The sequence below is a fragment of the Amia ocellicauda genome, chromosome 6 (assembly GCF_036373705.1).
Source record: "Amia ocellicauda isolate fAmiCal2 chromosome 6, fAmiCal2.hap1, whole genome shotgun sequence".
NCBI classification, from domain to species: domain Eukaryota; kingdom Metazoa; phylum Chordata; class Actinopteri; order Amiiformes; family Amiidae; genus Amia; species Amia ocellicauda.
In genome coordinates, this window is record NC_089855.1 from 40,402,745 (window position 1) to 40,426,653 (window position 23,909).

At 41.9% G+C, this 23,909-nt stretch overlaps 1 protein-coding gene across 4 annotated transcripts; it reads left to right on the forward strand.

The window, feature by feature from the left end:
• Window positions 1-214: 214 nt before the first annotated feature.
• LOC136751485 (BAR/IMD domain-containing adapter protein 2-like 2) lies at window positions 215-20,673 on the forward strand. 4 transcript variants are annotated; one of them, XM_066707136.1, is made up of 15 exons: window positions 216-392; window positions 612-710; window positions 1,304-1,379; window positions 1,733-1,819; window positions 3,948-4,009; window positions 4,414-4,485; window positions 5,862-5,954; window positions 6,491-6,622; window positions 6,888-6,998; window positions 14,856-14,952; window positions 15,202-15,430; window positions 15,663-15,728; window positions 16,253-16,421; window positions 18,603-18,643; window positions 18,871-20,673. In XM_066707136.1, the coding sequence occupies exons 2-15, from the start codon at window positions 657-659 to the stop codon at window positions 18,941-18,943; spliced, it is 1,362 nt and encodes a 453-aa protein (XP_066563233.1). In that variant the 5' UTR covers window positions 216-392; window positions 612-656; the 3' UTR covers window positions 18,944-20,673. The 4 variants fall into 4 exon arrangements, with proteins under 4 accessions (XP_066563235.1, XP_066563233.1, XP_066563232.1 ...); XM_066707135.1 differs by having other exon boundaries at window positions 217-710; XM_066707137.1 differs by having other exon boundaries at window positions 219-710; window positions 14,859-14,952.
• Window positions 20,674-23,909: the final 3,236 nt, after the last annotated feature.

Here is a 23,909-nt window from a genome sequence, read left to right on the forward strand (position 1 = left end):
ATAATAATGACTTGACCACTGTAATGACCTGTGTGCTTGATACTCTCTGTGATATTATTTGAAAATGTAATCGATTATAAATCAATCATTTTGGATGATAAGATGTAATCAAATAAGTAGCAACGTATTGATGTAGAATAACCATCCACAGTCTCGTAGCCTATATATAGGAAATGTTGTGACACGCAGGCAAATCATTAAACGGAGGTAAAGCTGTGTCCTATGTTCTCTCCTCCAGGACTTGAGTCCGACCTGTGTTTATGGCCGCCGTCAATAATTTACAAATAGGTGCAGTATCAATGTCTAGGTTTATCTCTCTCTCTCTCTCCTTCCCTCCCTCTTTCTCGCTGATAAGACAAGGCTGAAGGTCTGAGTCAACCAGAAAAGGACATGTACGTTTTTTTATTATGAATGTCTTCTATGTAAAGGAAAGCTAAGGGAGCTCGATCACTACCTCAAACCGGAAGAACATAATCGGTCGACTTTGTGTTTTGTATTATTTACTTATTTTAATGCGAGGGACTTTTTTGGACTGGTCTGAGTGCGTCATTTATTTTAATTGTGCCCTGAGTCCGGTTCCAAGTCCGATTTCGTTGTATCTTGTTATACAGATTGTTTTACTTGTGTGTGTATTACTGCTGGTACGTTAAGTCGTGATGTCCGGAATGAACAGCGACCAGCTCCACAGATCGACCCTCAGGATCTACGGGGTAAGTAGAAGTGGTGTGAGATTGTCCGACTCTCCTCCCCCTGCTCTCTGTCCTGCAGTCTCTCTCCTTTTCAGAGAGAAAGGGGGATATTAAGGTTGATGCTGTTAATATGTCATTATTATTATTATTATTATTATTATTTATCTGGGCGGAATGGGTGTGGGTATTACAATAAGGGTTAGCTGGCTGTAAATGTAATTTAAAGGACAGACTGTGACTGTCAGTATAAATATTGACAGAACAGGTACAGCTCTCTCACTCTCTTTCTTCCTCCCCCCTGTCCATCTCCCTCTCCCTCCCTCCTCTTTCTCTTTCCCTCTCTTTCCCTCCCCCCCCCCCTCTCTCTCTCTCTCACACACGCATGTATGTAGAGAAGCTCAGGTCCTTCTGTCTGCTCCCTCTCTCATCACTGTCACAGTCTTAATGTGTGTGTGGTGGGGGAGACCCCTGCTGTACTGTACTGTACTGTATTGTAGCTTTCCAGGACCCCCCCCCCCCCCCCAAATAAAATTGATTACATTATATTGATTGATTTGGTTTATATGCATATGGCAGTCTATGGTAATGGCTGTTGCTGTTGATGTTGTGCTCAGAATCTGATGGAGCAGTTCAACCCAGGGCTGCAGAAACTGGTGTCTCTGGGGAACAGCTACGTCCAGGCCTATCAGGGTAAGAGAATGAGGGATGGAGGGAGGGTGGGGAAGGGATTCAGGGGAGAAGGAGGGATGGAGGGGGGACAGAGGGTGGGATGGGGAATTGGAGGGAGAGGAATGGAGAGTGGGAGAGGAGTGAGGGAAGGAGGGAGGTTTGAAGAGAGAGAGAGGGAGGGAGGGAGAGGTAGGGGCAGCGGTGTCCCACAGGGCTGAAGTACAGGGGTAACATATGAATACATATGAATACAGGGAATACATATGAATACATATGAATACATATGAACCAATCGAATGGGCAGGTGACTGGATGGCTCTAAATATGAGTGTCTCTATGTTTGTGTGTCTGTGTGTGTGTTGTGTGTGTTGCAGCCCTATCAGTCACCAGTGAGGCCTATTTCAGTGCTCTGGCCCACATGGGGGAGCAGGCTCTGCACAGCGTGTCCTCTCGATCCCTGGGTAAGAGCACCGCCACCACTCACTGACTGCAGTCCACACAGCACTGGTTCCAGTCTGGGGCCCGATACTATACTATAATATACTATACTAAACTATACTTTACTCTACAATGGTCTGGGCCATTGGCGGACTGGCCATCAGGCAATTCTGACAAATGCCACAAGGGCTGGTCCACCTTTTAGCTTGGTGGGCCAGTCGATTCCCATGTGGGCTGGTCGCCCCATGTAGATACCCGCCCCCGCACAATGCTGGCTCCAGTCTGGGCTCTGTCAATTAAAAAATGCTAGTAATTTTAGAATTGGCATGGCATGACCCATATGCTTGTATCTATTTGTGGTGAAGGTAGTGAAGAGAAGCTGTACTTGCTCTGTTAAGGAGGTGTGATATATCCCCCCCGCCTGGCCCAGGGCAATCTGGAGCGGCATCCCCTTTAATCCCAGTGAACAATGGCAGCCTGTGTGTGTGTGTGTGTGTGTGTGAGCAGGAGCCACAATAAACCAGATTAGACACAGGGTTGCTGGGCCAGGCTATAAGTGCCAGGCTCTGGGTGGCTTTGGACGCGAACAAAGTACCTTGCAAACACAAAATAATAGTGCAATAATTTACAGTACAGTGCAGTTCAATGTAAAGCAGTGCAGTACAATACAATAAAGTGCTTTACACTGCGATAAAATATACTACAGTACAGTATAGTCCAGTACATTACAGCACAATCCACTAAAGCACAGTCCAGTACACTACAACACAATACACTACAGTATAGCAAGGATAGCAGCAAGGAAGCCCACAGGCCCATTGCCCCTCTGGGTTGGCCAGCTGAGGGCACTGAGGACTCCAGGCTGAGTGACTAGTACAGTATACCATCCAGCCCATTGAGAAGAGTGTGTGTGTGTGTGTGTGTGTAAATCTGTGTGTGTGTGAGATATTTATGAGGGACTATAAGTGCTATCACAAACTGTGTTCTCAAACAGGAACAAACACATATTTACAACCCAGAGTTTGGGTTTGTGTGCTGTACTGTACTGTACTGTCTCTCCAGGACCAGGGCTGGAGACCCTTCTGTGCTGTACTATACTGACTTCCCTGCTTGCAGATACAGAATACAGGCCAAGGAAATGATAGGCAGTGTGTGTGTGTGTGTATGTGTGTGTGTGTGTGTGTGCGTGTGTGCGTGCATGTGTGTCAGTGTGTGAGAGTGGGGAGATAAAGTAACAGGGATGATCAGGTGGCAGAGTCTTCAGAGAGAAATAGCTTGAATTATACATGGGGCTCAGGCCTGCTATTTCAGGGAACTCATTTACAAATGAATCCAAATTTCCCAGAAGACATCAGCTCCTCCAATGCCCCAATGTCAGAAATTACACATACTGCAGTGCTGAGCACACACAGTATACACACACATCATACACATTATACATAGACCTACACACACTTCACATTAGGCACACAACAACAGCTATACTGGAGCTTGGCTGACACACCTCACTCTGGCAGTGTTTCATGAAGTTTTAGTTTGGTTGTGTTTTGTTTCAGTTTGCCCTGTCCTCTCTGTATCACAATGTTGCCACTAGGGGTGAAATGGTTCACAAAAGTCACGGTTCGGTACGATACGGTGCAGTGGTGTCACGGTTCGGTACATTGACAAAATAAATGCCTGAGAAATATCCATCCATCCATTTTTGAAACCGCTTATCCTGGTGAGGGTCGCAGGGGAAGCCGGCACGAATACACCCAGGATGGGACGCCAGTCCATAACTGGGCAACACACACACACAGGGCAATTTAGAGAAGCCAATTAACCTAACCTGCATGTCTTTGGACGGTGGGAGGAAACCGGAGTGCCCGGAGAAAACCCATGAGGACACGGGGAGAACATGCAAATTCCACACAGACAGCTAACCACCATGCCGCCCACCTGAGAAATATGTAATTTGTATTTAGATTTTCCATTTATTATAATAGTAAATATCTGTAACTTGAATTCCCAGGAGCATATAGAAACAAAGGGACAACAAAAAACAGCGCCTACGCGTACCGTTTCACCCCTAGTTGCCACCAAGTCACACTGTTCTGTGCTTATTGTATTACAATGTTGCCACAATGATTTTTGGTCCTGTTTTCCTTCCAGGTGACGTCATCATCCAGCTCTCAGAGAGCCAGAGACGACTGGCTGCTGACCTGGAAGGAGTTGTGAGTGTCCTGTGGGCTGCATTGTACTGTACTGTGTGTGCAAGTGTGAGTGTGTATGTACTGTGTAAGTGTGTGTTTCTGTTTACTGTGTGATTGTGAGTGTGTGTGTGTATGCGTGTGTGAGTGTGTGTGTATTGTGTGTACTGTGTAAGTGTGTGTTTCTGTGTACTGTGTTTACTGTGTGATTGTGAGACTGTGTGTAGTGTTGGAGTGTGTATACTGTGGGAGTGTGTGTGTACTGTGTGTAGTATGTGATTGTGAGACAGAGAGTGTGTGTGTGTGTGTGTGTGTGTATACAGTAGGCTGTCCTGCCATGGCCTGGGACTATACCCCTGTGTCTGCTGGGTTGGACTCTGGCTCAGCCCATACCAACCTGTGTGTGTGTTTGTGTGCGTGTTTTTCAGTTTCGCTGGTTCCATGGTGAGGTCCTGCAGGAGATGGATCATAACGTGAAGCTGGATAGAGAATATCTATCTGTGAGTCTCTCTCGCTCTTCCCTCCTTCTCTCTCTGGCTCTCTCTTTCTCACTCTTTTTTCTTCTCTCTCTTTCTCCTTTTTTCCATCTTTCATTCCTTCTTTCACTCTCACTCTCTTCCTTCTATCTCTTTCTCTCTCCCACTCTCTCCTTTCTCCATCTCTTCCTTCAGCCTCTCCCTCGTCGCTCTCAAAATAAAATTACCTACATGTAATACAATACAACACAACTCAATACAATTCCATACGATTATGTTACATCAATATACAGTTCAACACAATACAACAAATTCCAGTATAATAAAATGCAGCAGAGTCAGGTGAAGACAGTACAATAACTTACAATAAATCTGTCCCACAACTCCATTACACTGAACTAAAATACACCACATGGCACCAGTGTTTCCCAAAGGTTTTCCACAATGCGGCCTGGCTGTTTATTTAATTAATAGCATGAACGATACAGCCCACTCACATTGAACTATATGTTAAACACACACACTGAACTGTGTATTAAACACACACACTGAACTGTATATAAAACATACACACACACTGAACTATATATAATACACATCTCACACACACACACACACACACACAAACACTGAACTGCATATAAAACATACACACACACTGAACTATATATAATACACATCTCACACACACACACACACACACACAAACACTGAACTGCATATAAAACATACACACACACTGAACTGTATATAATACACATCTCACACATACACACACACACACACACACACACATACCTCACACACACACACACTGAACTGTATATAAATCACACTAACACTGAACTGGATATAAAATAAATAATGATAAATAATCTGCCAATTGCAACACAGTGCAATACAATACAGTGAAATGCAATATTAAACAGTGCATTGCAATACAATACAGTGCAAGACATCTGTTCAGACTGTACCTATAATACAGCACCTTATTTTGCTGAGCTGTTCAGCACTCTTGAATTTTGAACTTTATATAACTATGGTCCTTATGCTCCTGCCTACTTATACATTGTTGGAGCTCCTATTGTTTCACTGTGAATTCTTCTGTGCCCCCTCCATCTCTAGCACATACCTGGGACTTAATTCTATCTGTACTTGTTAGTTTTTTGTACTGGGTTGTATACTTACTTCACTTTTGTAATGTTTAAATTCCTTATTGTGTAAACTGTGGCAAAATGTTGCCAATAAATAAATTAAAGAACAGAATACACTACAGTGTAACACATTACAATACCGTGCAATACAATTTAATAGAGTGAAATGCAATTCAGTATCTGTTAGGTGTGTTGTTGTTATTGTTGTGAATGAAAGAGTGTGTGTGCGTTACTTGTCTCTTCCAGAACAGCAGGAGGCAGTATGAGCTGGAGCTGCGCACCCGTGTCCCAGGGCTGGACAGGCAACTGAGGAGGGGCGGGGCCTACAGAGACACACAGGTCAGAAATTAAGTGTGTGTGTCCAGGGTTATAGTACCAGTGACAGTGTGTGTGTCAGTCAATCAATCAATCAATGCAATTTTATTCCACAGAGTACTTTACAAATTGAAAATGGACAAATAAAAAAATAAAAAATGAATAAACCATAAACAATTTAATAAAATTGAAAACAAAAAGAAAGTGTGTGTGTGCAATGTAGTGACATTGTGTGTGTGTGTGCAATGTAGTGACTGTGTGTATGTGTGCCATATAGTGACTGTGTGTGCAGGGTAGTGACAGTGTGTATGTGTGTGTCTGCAATGCAGTGACTGTGTGTGTGTGTATGTGTGCAATGTAGTGACTGTGTGTGTGCGTGTGTGTGTGTTCGTGTGCAGGGCAGTGACAGTGTGTGTGTATGCAGGGTAGTGACTGTGTGTGTGTGTGTGTGTGTGTGTATGTGTGCAGGGTAGTGACAGTGTGTGTGTGTCTGTGTGTGTATGTGTGTGTGCAGGGTAGTGACTGTGTGTGTGTGTTTGTGTGTGTGTGTGCGCGTGCAGGATGGCTCGGAGGCGCTGCAGTACCTGAGGCAGAGTCAGCGTGCAGCGCTGAGGGAGGAGGAGAGGCGCTATCGCTTCCTGGCAGAGAAGCACTGCGGCTTGGCCCAGTCACTGCTCTACCTGCTCAACAAGGTAACCCACTGCTCATTGCACACAGGACACTGCACACTGCTCACTGCTCATTTCTCACTGTGTACTGCACATTTATTCTGTCCTCACGTCTGACATAACTTGACAGATAGCTCCTCTTCAATTACCACGAGGGAGACAGAATACACTTCTACTTCAGTGTTTATTCATCAACATGACTTGCAACAATCACACTGCCTTTTGCACGGTGAACAATGCAAAGCTCTCCCATGGGCACTGAATCCCTCTCTCCCCCTCTGTGTTTCAGACAGGGGGGGTGCTGCAGCAGCAGGCAGAGAGATGGAGAGAGCAAGTGAACGAGACAAGAGGAGCCCCCAGGGCCCACACCCCCGTACTGCCCCATGAGGAGAAGCCAGTGGTGAGATATGTATATATACTGCATATACTGTTAGGTCCATAAATATTTGGACAGTGACACAATTGTCATCATTTTGGCTCTGTACGCCACCACAATGAATTTGAAAGGAAACAATCAAGATGTGCTTTAAGTGTAAGACTTTCATCTGTAATTTGAGGGTAGTTACATCCAAATTGGGTGAATGGTATAGGAATTACACCCTGTTCCTGCTTGTTCTTGGGGTGTTTTGCCTTCAGTTTTGCCTTAGAAATCGAAGCAAACCAATCAGAGAGATAGCAAAAACATTAGGTGTGGCCAAATCAACTATATGGTACATTCTTAAAAAGAAAGAACGCACTGGTGAGCTCAGGAATACCAAAAGGCCCGGAAGACCATGGAAAACCACTGTGGTGAGTAGTGACGTTGGCAGCATCACTTATTTTGACAGCCAGAAGTCCCACCCTCCCTCCGTACCATAGACCGGAAGGCCCACCTCACCTTCCGGTTACCCCCACCTTTGAACCGGAACCCCTATCTCCTTCCCAGCCTCCCCCTGGGTAACCCTTTGACCCTCACCTGTCAGCCATTTTGAGTGTCAGCCATCTTGGATGATATCGGCAATTTGTAAGGTCATAGGTCATCTGGTAAAATGGTAGCCATTTTGTTAGGATGACATCCATCATGGTGATGGTCCAAGGGTACCTCACCCTGCTGGTGTGGAGGTGTAGTGTTTAATAGCATAAACTGTGTTTTTAAGGTTATAATGTTTTATGATACCGTTTAAGTAAATAAAAAGAGAATAAGAAAATAAAAGTTGTATATATATTTTAGGTTATATTGTTTTATGATACTGTTTTAGAAAATGTTGTGAATTTTAAATTTAGTAAATACTGTTTAGTCAATTTATCAATTCCTCCAAAACTTCCTGCTTCAAGGGGTGTATAATACATCTCTTTTAATCTCTTTTCATAGCTCATTCTCTCACGATTCAATAATACCTGTTGCCCTTAACAACTTGTATTAAGTAGTAACACCTGGGTGGTCAAGTGGTTAAGGTGTTGGCCTTAAGATCCAATAGATGTATGTCTGTGTGGGTTTGAACCCATTGCTCTTTTTCTTATTTTTTAATTTACTAAAACAATATCATAAAACATGGAACTATTAAAATATGTCAATAGCTTTAATGTAATTATAAATATTGTCTACCAGTAGTTATGATACGCACATTGTGTTTAAATGTCATACATGAGCTGATGTCCTTAATAATAATAATAGAGAAAGTCAAGAAACAACATAATGAATGAAAGAACCCAACACACACAATAAACTATTTAACAGTTTTACATCCACAGAAGGTGACCAGTCAGTTTTTCTCATGAATGTTTTAAAATCAGGATTTTGTATAGCTGTAATGTTGTTCTCTACTTGTTAGTACATTTGTTCTAATCATTAATAGTCTTGAGGCATTCCTAGTGTGAAATACATAGAGGCACTAAACTATCTCAGTCAAGTGTAAATAGGTACACTCCATAGAATGGGATATATATTTTTTCATTTTAGAAACCCACAATACTGCTTTTTGTCCGTTAGTTAGTACAATATTTCATGGTTTACCTCGTAAGGCCATGACTTTATGACCAAATATTACCTTTGATATCTGATTTGCTCTATAATTAAGTGAATATGTTCCATTCACATGAAGGAATCAAGAGCATCTCTAGCCTGTAGACACTCAATGAAGTTTAGAGCCACAATGATTTACTGCATTTGGAAAAGCTTTGAGAAGGAGCCAGAGCAAGTTTCCAGCTCAAGAGTGAGAGGACAGTGTAGCAGCTTTGGTCTGAAATCTCCTACAGGAGCCATACATACAGAGGGACAAGGCTAGCCCTGAAATTATGTTTCTTTGTTAGGTGTACATGTGCTAGAAGAATACCTGTGCCGAACTTTTCTCTCTCTGTGGATAAACCACTATAAACATGTTTACCTTGACATGTTTTTTAAAAAGATTTCACATTGTTCTCTATGGGTTGGTTTCACAGAGCATGATTAGCACTAGTTTAAGGACATTAATCAGAATATGGCACTCACCATTGTTTGGTATACAAAATGATTTAGCCTGAAGGACAATAAAGCATTGGTATATAGTAGGGCTGTAACGATACACAAAATCCACGGTTCAGTTCACACCTCGATTTTTGAGCCACGGTTTGGTTCATACCTCGATATGGTTTTTTACTTTTTTGGGGAGGACCGGTGAATAATTGTTGAACCTATTGGTGATTTAATAAAGATTTTTTTTTCTTATTTACTTCATCATAAAGTTTAGGCAACACATTTTGGGTGAAATGCGGTCGGCTTGGCACTACATATCTGGGTTCCAGCACGCGGAGCAAATTTTTGAATCCGTTGTTTTCAGCCACTGAAAAGGGGCACATATTCAGGACCATGAAAGCGCCGATTGCGTTGGTAATATTTTGAGAACGGTCGGAGTTGGCTGGTCACTTCATTTGAAAGGCATTAGGAAGACTAACCTGCTAATGTTGAGATTTCTTCCGTGTACCGCTTAGATCAATGTCGGGATGATGTCTTCTGATATGCGTGTGCATATTTGATGTGTTGCCTGTCACCTGAGGAAGTTTGTGAAACACTTACGGCAAATTGTATGTGTTCTGTCTACGACACGATTGCCATCCCTATACTCCACTGGATAACCAAAATATTCCCATACTACTAAGTTGTATGTGCCGGGAGGGTCAGCAATTTCAGGGTTATTAGCCATCTTGAGATAATTGAATAGCTCAACTAAGCAGGCGTGGACACGTGATTGGAAAAGTGGTCACATGACACATAGTTGGAAGACGCTAAAACTTGCCTTAACTTACTAACTAAATAGAACAATAATTTCATGATTTACATGTAATGTGTACTGTGAAATGAGAAAATGAATTTTGTTGTAGTATGTGTAAAGAGCTCAAGGGGCTGCATCTGTAACTGATGGCAGGCTGCTGGTGTTGGAGAGGGGCGTGTGTCGCGGTTCATGCAATGTAATTCTATAGAGCATTATATGTGAAACATCTATATATATATATATATATATATACATACAAAAAAAAGTTCTCGAAACGTGACACGGGATCATGGATGTTTGTATCGTGATTTCGGTTGCGGTTCGCGTATCGTTACAGCCCTAGTATATAGTACTATACTAGGCTAGCAAAAGTAATTTACCCATGTACATAAACAACCTACAGTCTGAATTAAACCTTCTTGGCTCTGTCTCACATGTACCAACTTTTAAAATCTAAATTTGACTTACTAGTCAAAGTTACAAAGTGAGAGGGATTTAACCAAAGACAAAGAACTGTCTATTTTTTTAATTAAACCTTAATCATTTTTGCCATTATCAATACGTTGAATACCTAAACTGAACACATTACCACCGCTTAGTCAGAAATGGTTTTATTTAAAGTTACCTTTGTCTTTAGTTGAAGACCTAAAATGCCCACATAACAGAAATATTTACACAGAAATGTGTTCCCGTATGAGACTAGTGAAGTAAAGGCTTAAAAGTGATAATAATAAAAAAGAAAGAAATGTATCAATATTGGGCTCTTAAAGGGAACTGTATAGAAACAACACATTTGTGCTATTAAAATAAGTAAACAGTGCAGCAATAATGAAACTGCTCTATAGTAAAAAATCATGAAACCCTATCCGATTACACATTCCTTGTTTTATTGTTATTCTTAGTTTTCTCTGGTTTAGTGTCCTGGAAAAGGACAGCACATACTTATCAGATTGGGTGTGAAGCGGCAGAGCCCTGAACATGGCTATAGGTAGCAAGCGATGGCTACATTCTAGATAAGGCCCTACAACCAGGCCTGGTCATATCAACCCCATGACAGAGCAAGAGAGATCTAGTTTATGTACTAGGCCTACGAACCCAGTACTCAGAGTGTTTTTTTTGTATTATTATTTAAAACAGTCCTATACTTTCTCACTCTATATTGATACATGTACATTAAGTAAAAAAAAAAAACACACTTTGATGTTGTGGTATTGCATTTATCTTCTTTTCTATGGTTTATATCTGCTTAGAAATGTTCAGTCCTGATCATCTAGACAATCTCATTCTTAAACACGACCTATTTATCTAAATTGTGTATATATGGATTACCTTTAAATATATGTATATCTCACTGTCTGTCTAAATGGAATGAGTATTTTGTACTTTATTATTTTACCATGCTACACTTACTATGCTCTCTTGTAATCATAGTCTGTATTGTAGTTTGGGGGGTGTACAGTATTTCACCCTATTCAAACAAAACATTTATTGTTATGGAATCTTCAGATTACCATTTTTTGTTTTAAAACAATGTAAACAAGTTGAAATCTTTTTAAACACATGTCAAGGTAAACATGTTTATAGTGGTTTATCCACAGAGAGAGAAAAGTTCGGCACAGGTATTCTTCTAGCACATGTACACCTAACAAAGAAACATAATTTCAGGGCTAGCCTTGTCCCTCTGTATGTATGGCTCCTGTAGGAGATTTCAGACCAAAGCTGCTACACTGTCCTCTCACTCTTGAGCTGGAAACTTGCTCTGGCTCCTTCTCAAAGCTTTTCCAAATGCAGTAAATCATTGTGGCTCTAAACTTCATTGAGTGTCTACAGGCTAGAGATGCTATTGATTCCTTCATGTGAATGGAACATATTCACTTAATTATAGAGCAAATCAGATATCAAAGGTAATATTTGGTCATAAAGTCATGGCCTTACGAGGTAAACCATGAAATATTGTACTAACTAACGGACAAAAAGCAGTATTGTGGGTTTCTAAAATGAAAAAATATATATCCCATTCTATGGAGTGTACCTATTTACACTTGACTGAGATAGTTTAGTGCCTCTATGTATTTCACACTAGGAATGCCTCAAGACTATTAATGATTAGAACAAATGTACTAACAAGTAGAGAACAACATTACAGCTATACAAAATCCTGATTTTAAAACATTCATGAGAAAAACTGACTGGTCACCTTCTGTGGATGTAAAACTGTTAAATAGTTTATTGTGTGTGTTGGGTTCTTTCATTCATTATGTTGTTTCTTGACTTTCTCTATTATTATTATTAAGGACATCAGCTCATGTATGACATTTAAACACAATGTGCGTATCATAACTACTGGTAGACAATATTTATAATTACATTAAAGCTATTGACATATTTTAATAGTTCCATGTTTTATGATATTGTTTTAGTAAATTAAAAAATAAGAAAAAGAGCAATGGGTTCAAACCCACACAGACATACATCTATTGGATCTTAAGGCCAACACCTTAACCACTTGACCACCCAGGTGTTACTACTTAATACAAGTTGTTAAGGGCAACAGGTATTATTGAATCGTGAGAGAATGAGCTATGAAAAGAGATTAAAAGAGATGTATTATACACCCCTTGAAGCAGGAAGTTTTGGAGGAATTGATAAAACTTTTATTTTTCTAATTCTCTTTTTATTTACTAAAACAGTATCATAGAATACTATAACCTTAAAAATATATATGTATTTAAATCTTTTCTTATTTTTTAATTTACTAAAACAGTATCATAAAACAATATAACCTTAAAAACAGTTTATGCTATTAAACATTACACCTCCACACCAGCAGGGTGAGGTACCCTTGGACCATCACCATGATGGATGTCATCCTAACAAAATGGCTACCATCTTACCAGATGACCTATGACCTTACAAATGGCCGATATCATCCAAGATGGCTTATATCATCCAAGATGGCCGATATCATCCAAGATGGCTGACATCAAAAATGGCTGACAGGTGAGGGTCAAAGGGTTACCCAGGGGGAGGCTGGGAAGGAGATAGGAGTTCCAGTTCAAAGGTGGGGGTAACCGGAAGGTGAGGTGGGCCTTCCAGTCTATGGTACGGAGGGAGGGCAGGACTTCCGGCTGTCAAAATAAGTGATACCGCCATCTTCACTACTGTGGTGGATGACAGAATTTTTTTTCCCTGGTGAAGAAAAACCCCTTCACAACAGTAGGCCAGATCAAGAACACCATCCAGGAGGTAGGCGTACCTGTGTCAAAGTCAACAATCAAGAGAAGATTTCACTAGAATAAATACAGAGGGTTTACCACAAGATGTAAACAGGAATCAGGAAGACCAGATTAGAGTTTGCCAAAAAACATCTAAAGAACCCTGTACAGTTCTGGAACAACATCCTATAGACAGATGAGACAAAGATCAACTTTTACCAGAATGATGGGAAGAGAAGAGTATGGAGAAGGGCAGGAACTGCTCATGATCCGAAGCATACCACCTCATCTGTGAAGCATGTTATGGCATGGGCATGTATGGCTGCCAAAGGGAACTGGTTCCCTTGTATTTACTGATGATGTGACTGCTGATAAAAGCAGCAGGATGAATTCTGACATGTTTAGGGCTATGTTATCTGCTCAGATTCAGCCAAATGCTTCAAACCTCATTGGACGGCGCTTCACAGTGCAGATGGACAATGACCCAAAGCATACTGTGAAAGCAACCCAAAACTTTTTTAAGGCGAAGAAGTGGAATGTTCTGCAATGGCCAAGTCAATCACCTCACCTGAATCCAATTGATCATACATTTCACTTGCTGAAGGCAAAACTGTAGGTAAACTCCCAAAATACAATAAGGCACTAAAGACAGCTGCAGTACAGATGCAGAGCATCACCAGAGAAGAAACCCAGCATCTGTTGATGTCTATGGGTTCCAGACTTCAGGCAGTCATTGACTGCAAAGGATTTGGAACCAAGTATTGAAACTCACAATTTTATTAATGATTTTGTTAGTTTGTCCAAATACTTTTGAGCCCATAAAATTGGGGGGACCACATATACAAATAGGTGTATTTCCTACACCGTTCACCCAATTTGGACTACCCTCAAATTAAAGATGAAAGTCTACACTTCCTTTCAAATCCATTGTGGTGGTGTACAGAGCCAAAAGGATGACAATTGTGTCACTGTCCAAATATGTATGGACCTAACTGTATATTTTAATGATTTGATTTAAATTTGATTTTTATTTATTTATTTAATCATTAAAAGCATTAATATCCATTCAATATATTATTTATTTATTTATTGCTTTATTTTTCTATTTTTCTTAAATTATTTTTTTAATTATTTAATGTACATTATATGTTTTATTTTATAAAACTGTGATATATTTCCATGTATCTAAGTAGTGTATAATTGCTTTCGCATGCCAATAAAGCACTTTTTTTTTTACAGCAAATCATTTGAATTCTGAAATTGAAATTGAGAGAGAGAGAGCAGGAGGCTGCTTGAAACAACTTTATATTTTTCATTTTTTATAGTTTGACATTACTGCCATTCATTTTACTGCTCCATTCACACAGACCCCTTGCTGGAAAATTACTGGTATCAAAATGCTGGCATAAACCCATTCACACAGACCTTGCTGGCAACAAAATGCCACCAAAAAAACATTTGTTTCAGTGTGAATGGGGAAAAAGACAGAATGAGAGGGAGGAAGAGTAATAGACAGAGAGTCTTTAGATTTTCCCTGCAAAATATGTATGTACACACAGATCTAATTTAATCTGTATGTCAGTGTCTCGACATGTAAACTGCTTTGGCAACACTGCCGACTATGATCATACCACGATAATGCCTGTGAGTTGAACTGAATTGATTTAACAGACACACACACACACACACACACAGAGGGAGAGGGAGGGAGGGAGGGAGGGAGAGGGAGGGAGGGAGGAGGGGGGGGGGGTTTGGCAATACCAATACATTGAGAAAGTCATTCTGATTTAGACACAGAACCCTCTCTGTTCCCAGCAGCCCAGGGGCTCCTTCCTTCAGGCAGTGCCCAGAGAGGAAGATAGGCACTGGGCAGCCAGGGAGGGGCAGCCCCCAGAGAGAGCACCCTCCCGAGGTGAGAGGACTGCACTGCACATCACCACTGTGCTCCCCCCTCCTAGCCCACCATCTCACGGCACAGCTGTCTGTCTCTGTTTCTAACAGTGTGTGTGTGTGTGTGTGTGTATTTAACATGGTCTCTGTGTGTGTATTACACTGTTTGTGTGTGTGTGTGTCTTACACTGTTTGTGTGTATGTGTGTCTTACACTGTTTGTGTGTGTGTATCTAACACTGTTTGTGTGTGTGTGTGTGCGCGCTCCCCAGGTCCCTCGCCCGGCCCACGTTCTCGGTCCAGCTCTGTGGGGGAGGCTCTGGGAATGGGAATGGGAATGGGAACGGGAGTGGGGGGGCAGCAGCAGGTGCGAGCGCTGGTGCCTCACCCCACCTCAAGTAACCCCACCCTGCTGGCCTTTGCCCAGGGTGACACTCTGACCCTGCTGCGGCCTGAGCCCCAAAATGGCTGGCTATACGGCAGGGCACAGAACAGCACCCGGTGAGTCTCTGTGTGAACTTTCACTGTGTCTCTCTGTTATATTGTAACTGTGTAACACTGTGATTGGCTCAGTCTGTTACCGTGTAAAACTTCCAACTGTGTCAGTCTGTCTCTCTGTCACACTGTGTGTCTCTATGAGTCTCCCTGATACACTTGTCACTGTGTCTCTGTCTCTCTGTGACACCTTCACTGTGTCCCTATATGACTCTGTGCTCCTCCTCTCCCCCCCCAGTCAGGGCTGGTTCCCTGCTGCGTACGTGGGGCCCATAACAGAGCCACCGCCACAGCCAGTGCCCAGGTAGGACCGTCTGCAGCTCAGCCTTATGCTGTCCCTGCAGCCCGTTTTATATAGAGCCGCACACACAACTCAGACATCATTGCAACATGAGGGAGAAATGTGTGCACCATGTATTGGTCTCCCCATGTCACAATTGCTCCCCTTGTCAATTTGAAACATATGAGCTATGAAATGTATTGTTGTCGATTACATATATATTAGATATATCAATACATTCCTCACATATGGAATAAATATGTGGATGACTATAGATGGATGACAGACTACAGTATATTTCAAACCTTCCATATGTGCTAAATTGACAAGGGGGCATTTATGGGCCCAGCTGAGAATCCCAGGAGCACACATTACTACCATGTTACACATTAGTTATATTCAGTATGGGTAGGCTGCAAATAACAGGAGAGGTCTTTGTGGTTTATTGTGTAACACTGATGTTTAGTGATGCTCAGTATCTCGAGGTGTGTAACAGACTGTCCCCTTGGCCTGTGACCACTGACTCCCGTTTCCCCCTCCACACACAGCAACAGAACCCTCAGAAACAACCATAGCACGGGAGATCTCCTGAGTCAGTCAGATGTTGCCCTTGTCAACCAACGCACTGGAGCACCGCCCCCAGCCCCACCGTTGCCCCGCCCATCCACCACACCCACCCTTCCCAGGAAGGCGGAGATGGAGACAGACACACGCAAGGTGAGAACCGAGCATTGTGGATAAATTATTGGCACTCCTTGCCCCAGGTTGTCCAGTATACAACCCCAATTCTGAAAAAGTTAGGACAGTATGGAAAATACTAATAAAAACAAAGAGGAGTGATTTGTAAATATACTTTGACTTGTATTTAAACAAAAAAGGTATTTTATGTTTTACCTAATCAACTGCATAGTTTTTTGAAGGTAAATGTTTATTCTGAAATTGATTCATGTAACACATTCCAAACAAGTTGGAACTGGGGCAATTTAGGACTAATAGCAATGTGACAAGTTGAAATAAGAAGGTGATGTGAAACAGGTGAGGCAGTCGTGTAATCATAGTATATAAGGAGCCTCCAAAAAAGGCCTATACCTTCAAGAGCAAGGCTGGGTCGAGGCTCACCAATCTACCAACAGATGAGTCGAGGAATAATCCAACACTTTGAGAACAACATTCCCCAAAGACAAATCGGTAGGATTTTGGGCATTTCACCTTCTACAGTGCACAATATAATTAAAAGATTCAAAGAATCCGGTGTGTAAAGTGCAAGGCCGAAAACCACTTCTGAATGCGCGTGATCTTCGATCCTTAAAAACTGTCATGAGTCTGTAATGGATATCCTGACATGGACTTGGGAATACTTTGGTAAACCTTTGTCAGTCAACACCATTCGCCGCTGCATCCACAGATGCAAGTTAAGGCTTTACTATGCAAAGCAGAAGCCATACATCAACAATGTCCAGAAGCGCCGCCGACTTCTCTGGGCTCGGTCTCATCTGAGATGCACAGTAGCACAGTGGAATTGTGTTTTGTGGTCCAACAAGTCAACATTTCGAATAGTTTTGGAACAAAACAGCTGTCGTGTTCTCTGGGCCAAAGAGGAAAAGGACAATCCAAGCTGTTATCAGCGTTAGATCCAAAAGCCAGCATCTGTCATGGTATGGGGGTGTGTCAGTGCCCATGGCATGGGTAACTTGCACATCTGTGAAGGCACCATTAATGCAGAAAGAGATGTACACATTTTGGAGCAACATATGCTGCCATCCAGACGTTGTCTTTTCCAGGGCCGTCCCTGCATTTTCCAGCAGGACAACTCCAGACCACATTCTGCCCGGATTACAAGCGCATGGTTGCGTAAGCAGAGAGTGCGGGTGCTAGCATGTCCTGCCTGCAGTCCTGACCTGTCTCCGATTGAGAATGTGTGAAGCACATTATGAAGTGCAAAATAAGGCAACGAAGGCCCCGTACAGTTGCGCAGCTGAAGAAATGCATAATGGATGAATGGGGGAAAATTCCGCATTGCTAAACTTAACCAACTGGTGTCTTCAGTGCCCAGACACTTAATAAATATTATTAAAAGAAAAGGTGATGTTACACAGTGGTAAAGTCGACTGTCCCAAATTTGTTGGAGTGTGTTGCAGTCATCAGATTTGAAATGAGTGTATATTTTCAAGAATAAATTAAATTCGCAATGTAAAACATCAAATATGTGTTAATACTGTGTTTTCAATATAGTACAGGGTGAATTGAATTTTCAAATGACTCTTTTTGTTAGTTTTTTTGCATTTTCCATACTGTCCCAACTTTTTCGGAATTGGGGTTGTATTATACCACGCCAACCACTGCACCATCACACAGCTGTGTGTGTGTGTATGTGTGTGCTGCCCTGTGATGGCCTGGCACCTCCATGCCTTGCACCCCATGTCCACTGGGTTGGGCTCTGACTGGATGAGGCAGCTACTGACACTGGATGGGTGGAATAGATATACTGTTCTAATGGAAATTGCACACCCTGCATTATTGATAATTAATTTAGTTGAATACTTCTATTTTTTTTTTACACAGTCCTCCCGCCAGCAGGGGGAGTTTGCAGCAGTGTTGTGCTCCACGACCCCCCAGCCCTCGTTCTGGTGGCTACAGGGTGGCAGCTCCGTCTGCTGACCTCCCCAGGGGAAGGGGGGGAGGGCAGAGGTCACAGGGTGGGGCCGGGGGTGAGAGCTCTGGGTGGCGGTGGGGGTGGAGTGTGTGTATTTGGGGGGGGGGGGTGTGCAGTGCTTTCTAAGTGTGTGTGTATGTTTTAAGTTTTCTAATTCTCTTCCTCTCAGACTGCACTATCAGAAATTCAGATCCACCTGTTACCATGTTATTCAAAATCAAAAGCTCTCTCTCTTTTTTCACCAGAAATCAACAGACCATGGGTCACGTCCAGATTTGTTCCCCAGGTAAGAATCATAGGAGACAGGAAGAGGAGAAGGTAGGGAGGGAAGGGGAGAGAGAGTGGAAGAGGGAGAGAGGGAGGTGGGTTTTGTTGAAACAGATGAATCCAACCTATGTCCTGCCCTGAACTACCTCTTCTCCTCTTTTCTCGCTTATCTCCCCCACCTTCTTCTCTCTCCCTCTTCCTCTTTTCTCCCCTCTTCCTCTTCTATCTTTCTCTTCTCTCTTCTAGGGGCACCAACCCATTTGCTACAGTGAAGCTCCGGCCAACAGCAACAAATGATAGATCAGGCCCTCGGATCTGACTGACTGCATACACCTATCTCCCTGCACCCTGAGCCTTCTAGCCAGCACAGCTCCCTGTGGGCCTGAACACACCAACTCTGCTGTGGCTAGACGGGCCCTACAGTGGCTGAGGAACAAGAATGTGTCACAGTAGCAGCATCTGGTGATCATGTAGTGTACATAGTGCCCCCTACCGTACAATCCACTCTTAATTTCATCATTGTGGATGGTGGGGTGGTAAAGGCGGTAAGGGGGGGCAGCACAGACGATTCCAGGTCAGTGTTACAGCTCTTGGTCTCTTAATTGGTCCAATTAAACAACGGACATTTAACACTTTTCTCAAAAAATAAATTAAATAATCCCAAAGTGAGAAATTCTTAATTGAGATCCCCTGTTGGAAGAGACACACAGAGATGGAGACTGTCCCCCCAAACACAGCTTGAATGAACATGAGTTAGGATCATTAACCAAAGACACAGCAACCAGGGCTGCGTTTCACTACAGCAGAATGGGGTTTAGTGAATGTGACAACACCATAAAAGCCAAGCTGGTTAGGAAAATACCAGTGGCCAAATGTCCTGGCAGCAGTTATGCCTATTAATTATATATTGTACGATCATTTAAAACCATTACTTTCTATAATAATCTTTATTGCATGAAAAAAATTGCCCAAACTCTATTAACCAAAGAATATAAACATGTTATGAATGTCAGCTGAAGATTAATAGCTCAGGATAATATAGCATATTTAAAATAAACTACTTCTAAACATACATGTACATTACCATAAATATCCTACAATACTGCAGGTTATAACTAAGAACCAAACCGCACACCCACAGACTATTTTAACTTGAAATGCTTTCAGATTAGTAAACAGCCTTGATTTGGGTAGATTTAATTTTCAAATGGAAGGTACAGGATGGTGGGGCCCAGAGCCTAACTAGGTTTTGTGGCACCCAGGGCAAGTTAATGATATGAGTTATAATATAATTTTAATGATAATTAGATCATTTTTGCATATTAAACAAATCAAGGTATGACTTTAAATTTTCTATTTAATTCATACACAATCATTTATCTTCCTATATAACCTTTAAGTATGGAAGTATATGGTATAATGTAAATTAATAAAAAAAGAACATGGACTTACATTTATTTACACACTGCAATTAATAAAAAAGTGTTGATAATGAGTCAATCAGTATTTACTTATTATCAACATATTTTCAACAGTTTAGAGATTCATTATTATTATTTTTATTTCTTTTTTACCTGTTTACAGAGGAGTTCTCCCGGCCTTCACAATCACAAACTCATCTATCGCAGCGTCAAGCTTGTTAAAGTGTGTACAACAGCCCCAAGGTTTCCAAACTTCAATATTACATCCTCACGGATTTTTCTTTAAAACAATTAAACTCTGTCAAAGGCTCTTTGGACTGTCACCCTGCTTAGCACCACAAATAAATTACCCAATCATTGAAGAGGTTTTGGAAACCAACTCAGACAGAATTGATCCAGGGGCCAAATGTATATGATTAGTTTGATTGGTTACTTACATTTAGGAGGCGGAACATTCATAATGTGCCCTTAGTTTTGAAAGGTTAGAATTATTTTAAAGAACAAAATGGGAGAAGGTAATACTGAGGAAGCAGCGATTGGATGCAAGATCTTCATTAGGAAACCGAAAAATATATTGTTTTATATATTTACATTTTGCATTGAATAAATACTGGCTTTAACAACCATACTTACTGCATTTCCATTGTGTTTATGTTGTACCAATGTGCATTTTTCAGCATTACTTTTGAACAGTCCTTCACAAGTATTATTTTAAATAATCACGTAGGATTATTGTTAGTAATTGCTGGTCGGATTACAGAAAAAAGTGAACGTTTCTCTAATCTGGTTTAACAAACTATTCAGCTATAAAGATGGGGGAAAACTTAATAATATCAGAGTGAAACACGTAAGGGCACGTTCCGAGAAGAAAACACTGAAAAGTTAAAAGTAATAATACATTCACGAAGTACCGAGCACAATAATAAAAGGAATTAAAAAATGTGAGGGCATATATATAAACCAATCAAGTATAGTGTGAATGCTGTGAATGCCATTCAGTGTGTTCATAATCAACAAACGGACCCAATGTGCAGCTTATGAGGGACCAAACCATTCTGATTCTGAACCGTCTGATTGGTCTTAATTTTCTCCCATTCAATGCACTAAGTCAGATCAGGTGCTTCTCTACACCTTTTCTGTTTTCAAAATTCGGCTCCAGGTGGCGTATTGGGAGGCATTTTGTTTTTGTTTTCGCACTGTTTTATTTTCACACCACAAGCTTGTAGTTCACGAGTCTTAGACTTTTCATCACCAGGTACATTTCATCACCAGCATCAGTTCATCACAAATGTTCAATATTCATCAGCAAGTTACAAACTACACACATGCACTGTCTCTTTTGATTTAGATTTAATATTCATTAATGTCATACAATTCCAGAACACACTTTTATCAAATCCTACAGTTACCCAGTTGTAGTCTTTAATTTCATCCACCCCTTAGTTGTAATGTTTTTCAATGCTTTAATTTCTCCCTTTTTATCGATGAATGCATCACTCTGTCTGCTTATTTACACTGGGTGCAGTCATGTCGTGCAGACTGTCCTCATTCTACACACAATATGACCATTTATACAATGAAGGCCCAGACTGTCTGCAGTAAGTGTGAAGGAAAACTATTTATAGGATCTAATATTCTAGTAATACTTACATTTGAACCAGCATGTAAACATAATGTGCAGTACACCCAGGTGAATATTTGTTGTGGGTGGTCACTCAATGTATTTTTTTTTACTTGTTGCATTTATTTTAACTTAATTTTATTTTGTAAGTCACCCTGGATAAGGGCATCTGCTAATAAATAAATAAATAAATAAATAAATAAATGTAGAAACCAGTGTAATGATTAATATTAACTGAAATTATTTGTCTTAACATGTTAAGGGTCAGCAAAATATGGTTTTGCAAACAAAAACTTTTCTACAAAATAAGCTGATTCTGCAAACTTCCTCTCTCTGCATCCTTTATGGACTTCCTGATTTTAACTTAAGGCTGGACATGTACTGAAGACAATGGATACATATGTTTCCCACAACAGGAGGAACCCCACGGATGTGCAGCCAGAAGTATGATCCCAAGCCCATTCTTTTCACAAGCTCACACTTTTTGCAAGCCCATGATTGGATACAGGTTGCAGCACCATTTGCAGAAGTCATTTGATCTATAAAGCTGTAAACACTGTTAAACCTTGGATACTAACTGCAGGACTTCCTCAAAGTTACACTCCCAAGCCACCTTGTAAATAAATCTTAGTTTCTCTACACTGAAGCCTCTTCCACTTCTTTAAAAGGTTCTTCAATTGGTGTCACGAACAGGATCTATTGCAGCCTCGACTCCAAGGACCAAAGTGAGTGAGTATTTTTATTCTACCACCCTTTTATAGTTAGATTGGTCTTGGGATTTTCAAGGCTCTCAGAGTGTAATTTAAAAGTGAACCTGTGGAGGATAACAGGTTAAAGAGAATAGAAAGTAAATGTGTGACTATACTGTTTGTGTGTTAAGACTATGTGGTAAGTAAAGAGACCAGAGACTACATACAGAAACCCCTGGAGTGGGAGTTCAGTTTGTGTGTTGGTGACAGTGCAGCAGAGAAGCCCAGTAAGGGGAACTCCAGTGTACAAAGGTGTACAACAGATCTGAGGGGATTGATGCCATGGGAACTAAACTGGAGGAGAAGGCCTACTGAGACCTAAGTTATTAATAATAATAATAATAATAATAATATTTTTATTTCTTGGCAGACGCCCTTATCCAGGGCGACTTACAACATAAGTGCAAAAATACAGAGAAGTAAAAGGCATCAATCAATGGGGAAGGGACGGATCCGACGTATGTTGCTCGGGAAGAATCTGCAGGTGTGCGTCAGCGTGGTGATGTGCTGGGAGAAGGAGAGCGCAGGATCGAGGGTGACTCCTAGATTTTTAGCGGAAGAAGGAGAGAGTGTGGTGGATTCCAAGGGGATCGAGATGGGGAGGTCAGCAGAAGGTGAGGAAGAGTGGGGGAAAAAGAGGAGATCTGATTTGGAGAGGTTGAGCTTGAGGTGGTACGAGTGCATCCAGGTGGAAATGGCAGACAAGCAGGAAGAGATGCGAGAGGGGATGAGAGGGTCAGAAGAGGGAAAAGACAGGAAGATCTGGGCATCATCAGCATAGAAGTGGTAGGAAAAGCCATGGGAAGCGATGAGGGGGCCCAGGGAGCAAGTGTAGAGAGAGAACAGGAGCAGTCCCAGGACGGAGCCTTGGGGAACACCTGTGAGGAGAGGTTGGGGGGTGGATGAGGAGCCTTGCCATGTCACTTGGTAGGACCGGTCGCTGAGGTAGGAGGAGAACCAGGTGAGAGCAGTCCCAGAGATCCCAAGGTCAGCGAGGCAGTAGAGGAGGATGGAGTGATCGATGGTGTCAAATGCTGCAGAGAGGTCAAGGAGGATGAGGACTGAGGAGAGGGGGGCTGCCCGAGCGCAACTGAGGGAGTCAGTGACAGCCAGGAGAGCCGTTTCAGTGGAGTGAGCTGTGCGGAAGCCGGATTGCAGAGGATCAAGGAGTGAGTGTTGGGACAGAAAGTCCGAGAGCTGACGGTGGACCGCCCGCTCGAGAGTCTTGGAGAGGAAGGGAAGTAGGGAGACAAGGTGGTAGTTCTGAGGAGAGGTGGCATGAAGGGTTGGTTTCTTGAGCAGTAGGATGACAGCAGCTTGTTTAAATGCAGAGGGGAAACAGCCAGAGAGGAATGAGGAGTTGAGGAGGGAGGAGATGAAGGGGAGAAGATCAGGAGCGGTTGCTTGGAAGAGACGAGAAGGGAGAGGGTCCAGGTCGCATGTTGTGGGTTTGTGACATAGGAGGAAAGCAGAAACTTCAGCATCTGAGAGAGG

What these genes read in the sequence shown, in the direction of transcription:
- LOC136751485 (XM_066707136.1), top strand. Translation starts at nt 657, where the DNA reads ATGTCCGGAATGAACAGCGACCAGCTCCACAGATCGACCCTCAGGATC. An exon ending in CGTGTCCTCTCGATCCCTGG is followed by an intron (nt 1,820 to 3,947) that starts GTAAGAGCACCG and finishes TTTTCCTTCCAG; the next exon opens with GTGACGTCATCATCCAGCTC. An exon ending in CGTCCAGATTTGTTCCCCAG is followed by an intron (nt 18,644 to 18,870) that starts GTAAGAATCATA and finishes TCTCTCTTCTAG; the next exon opens with GGGCACCAACCCATTTGCTA.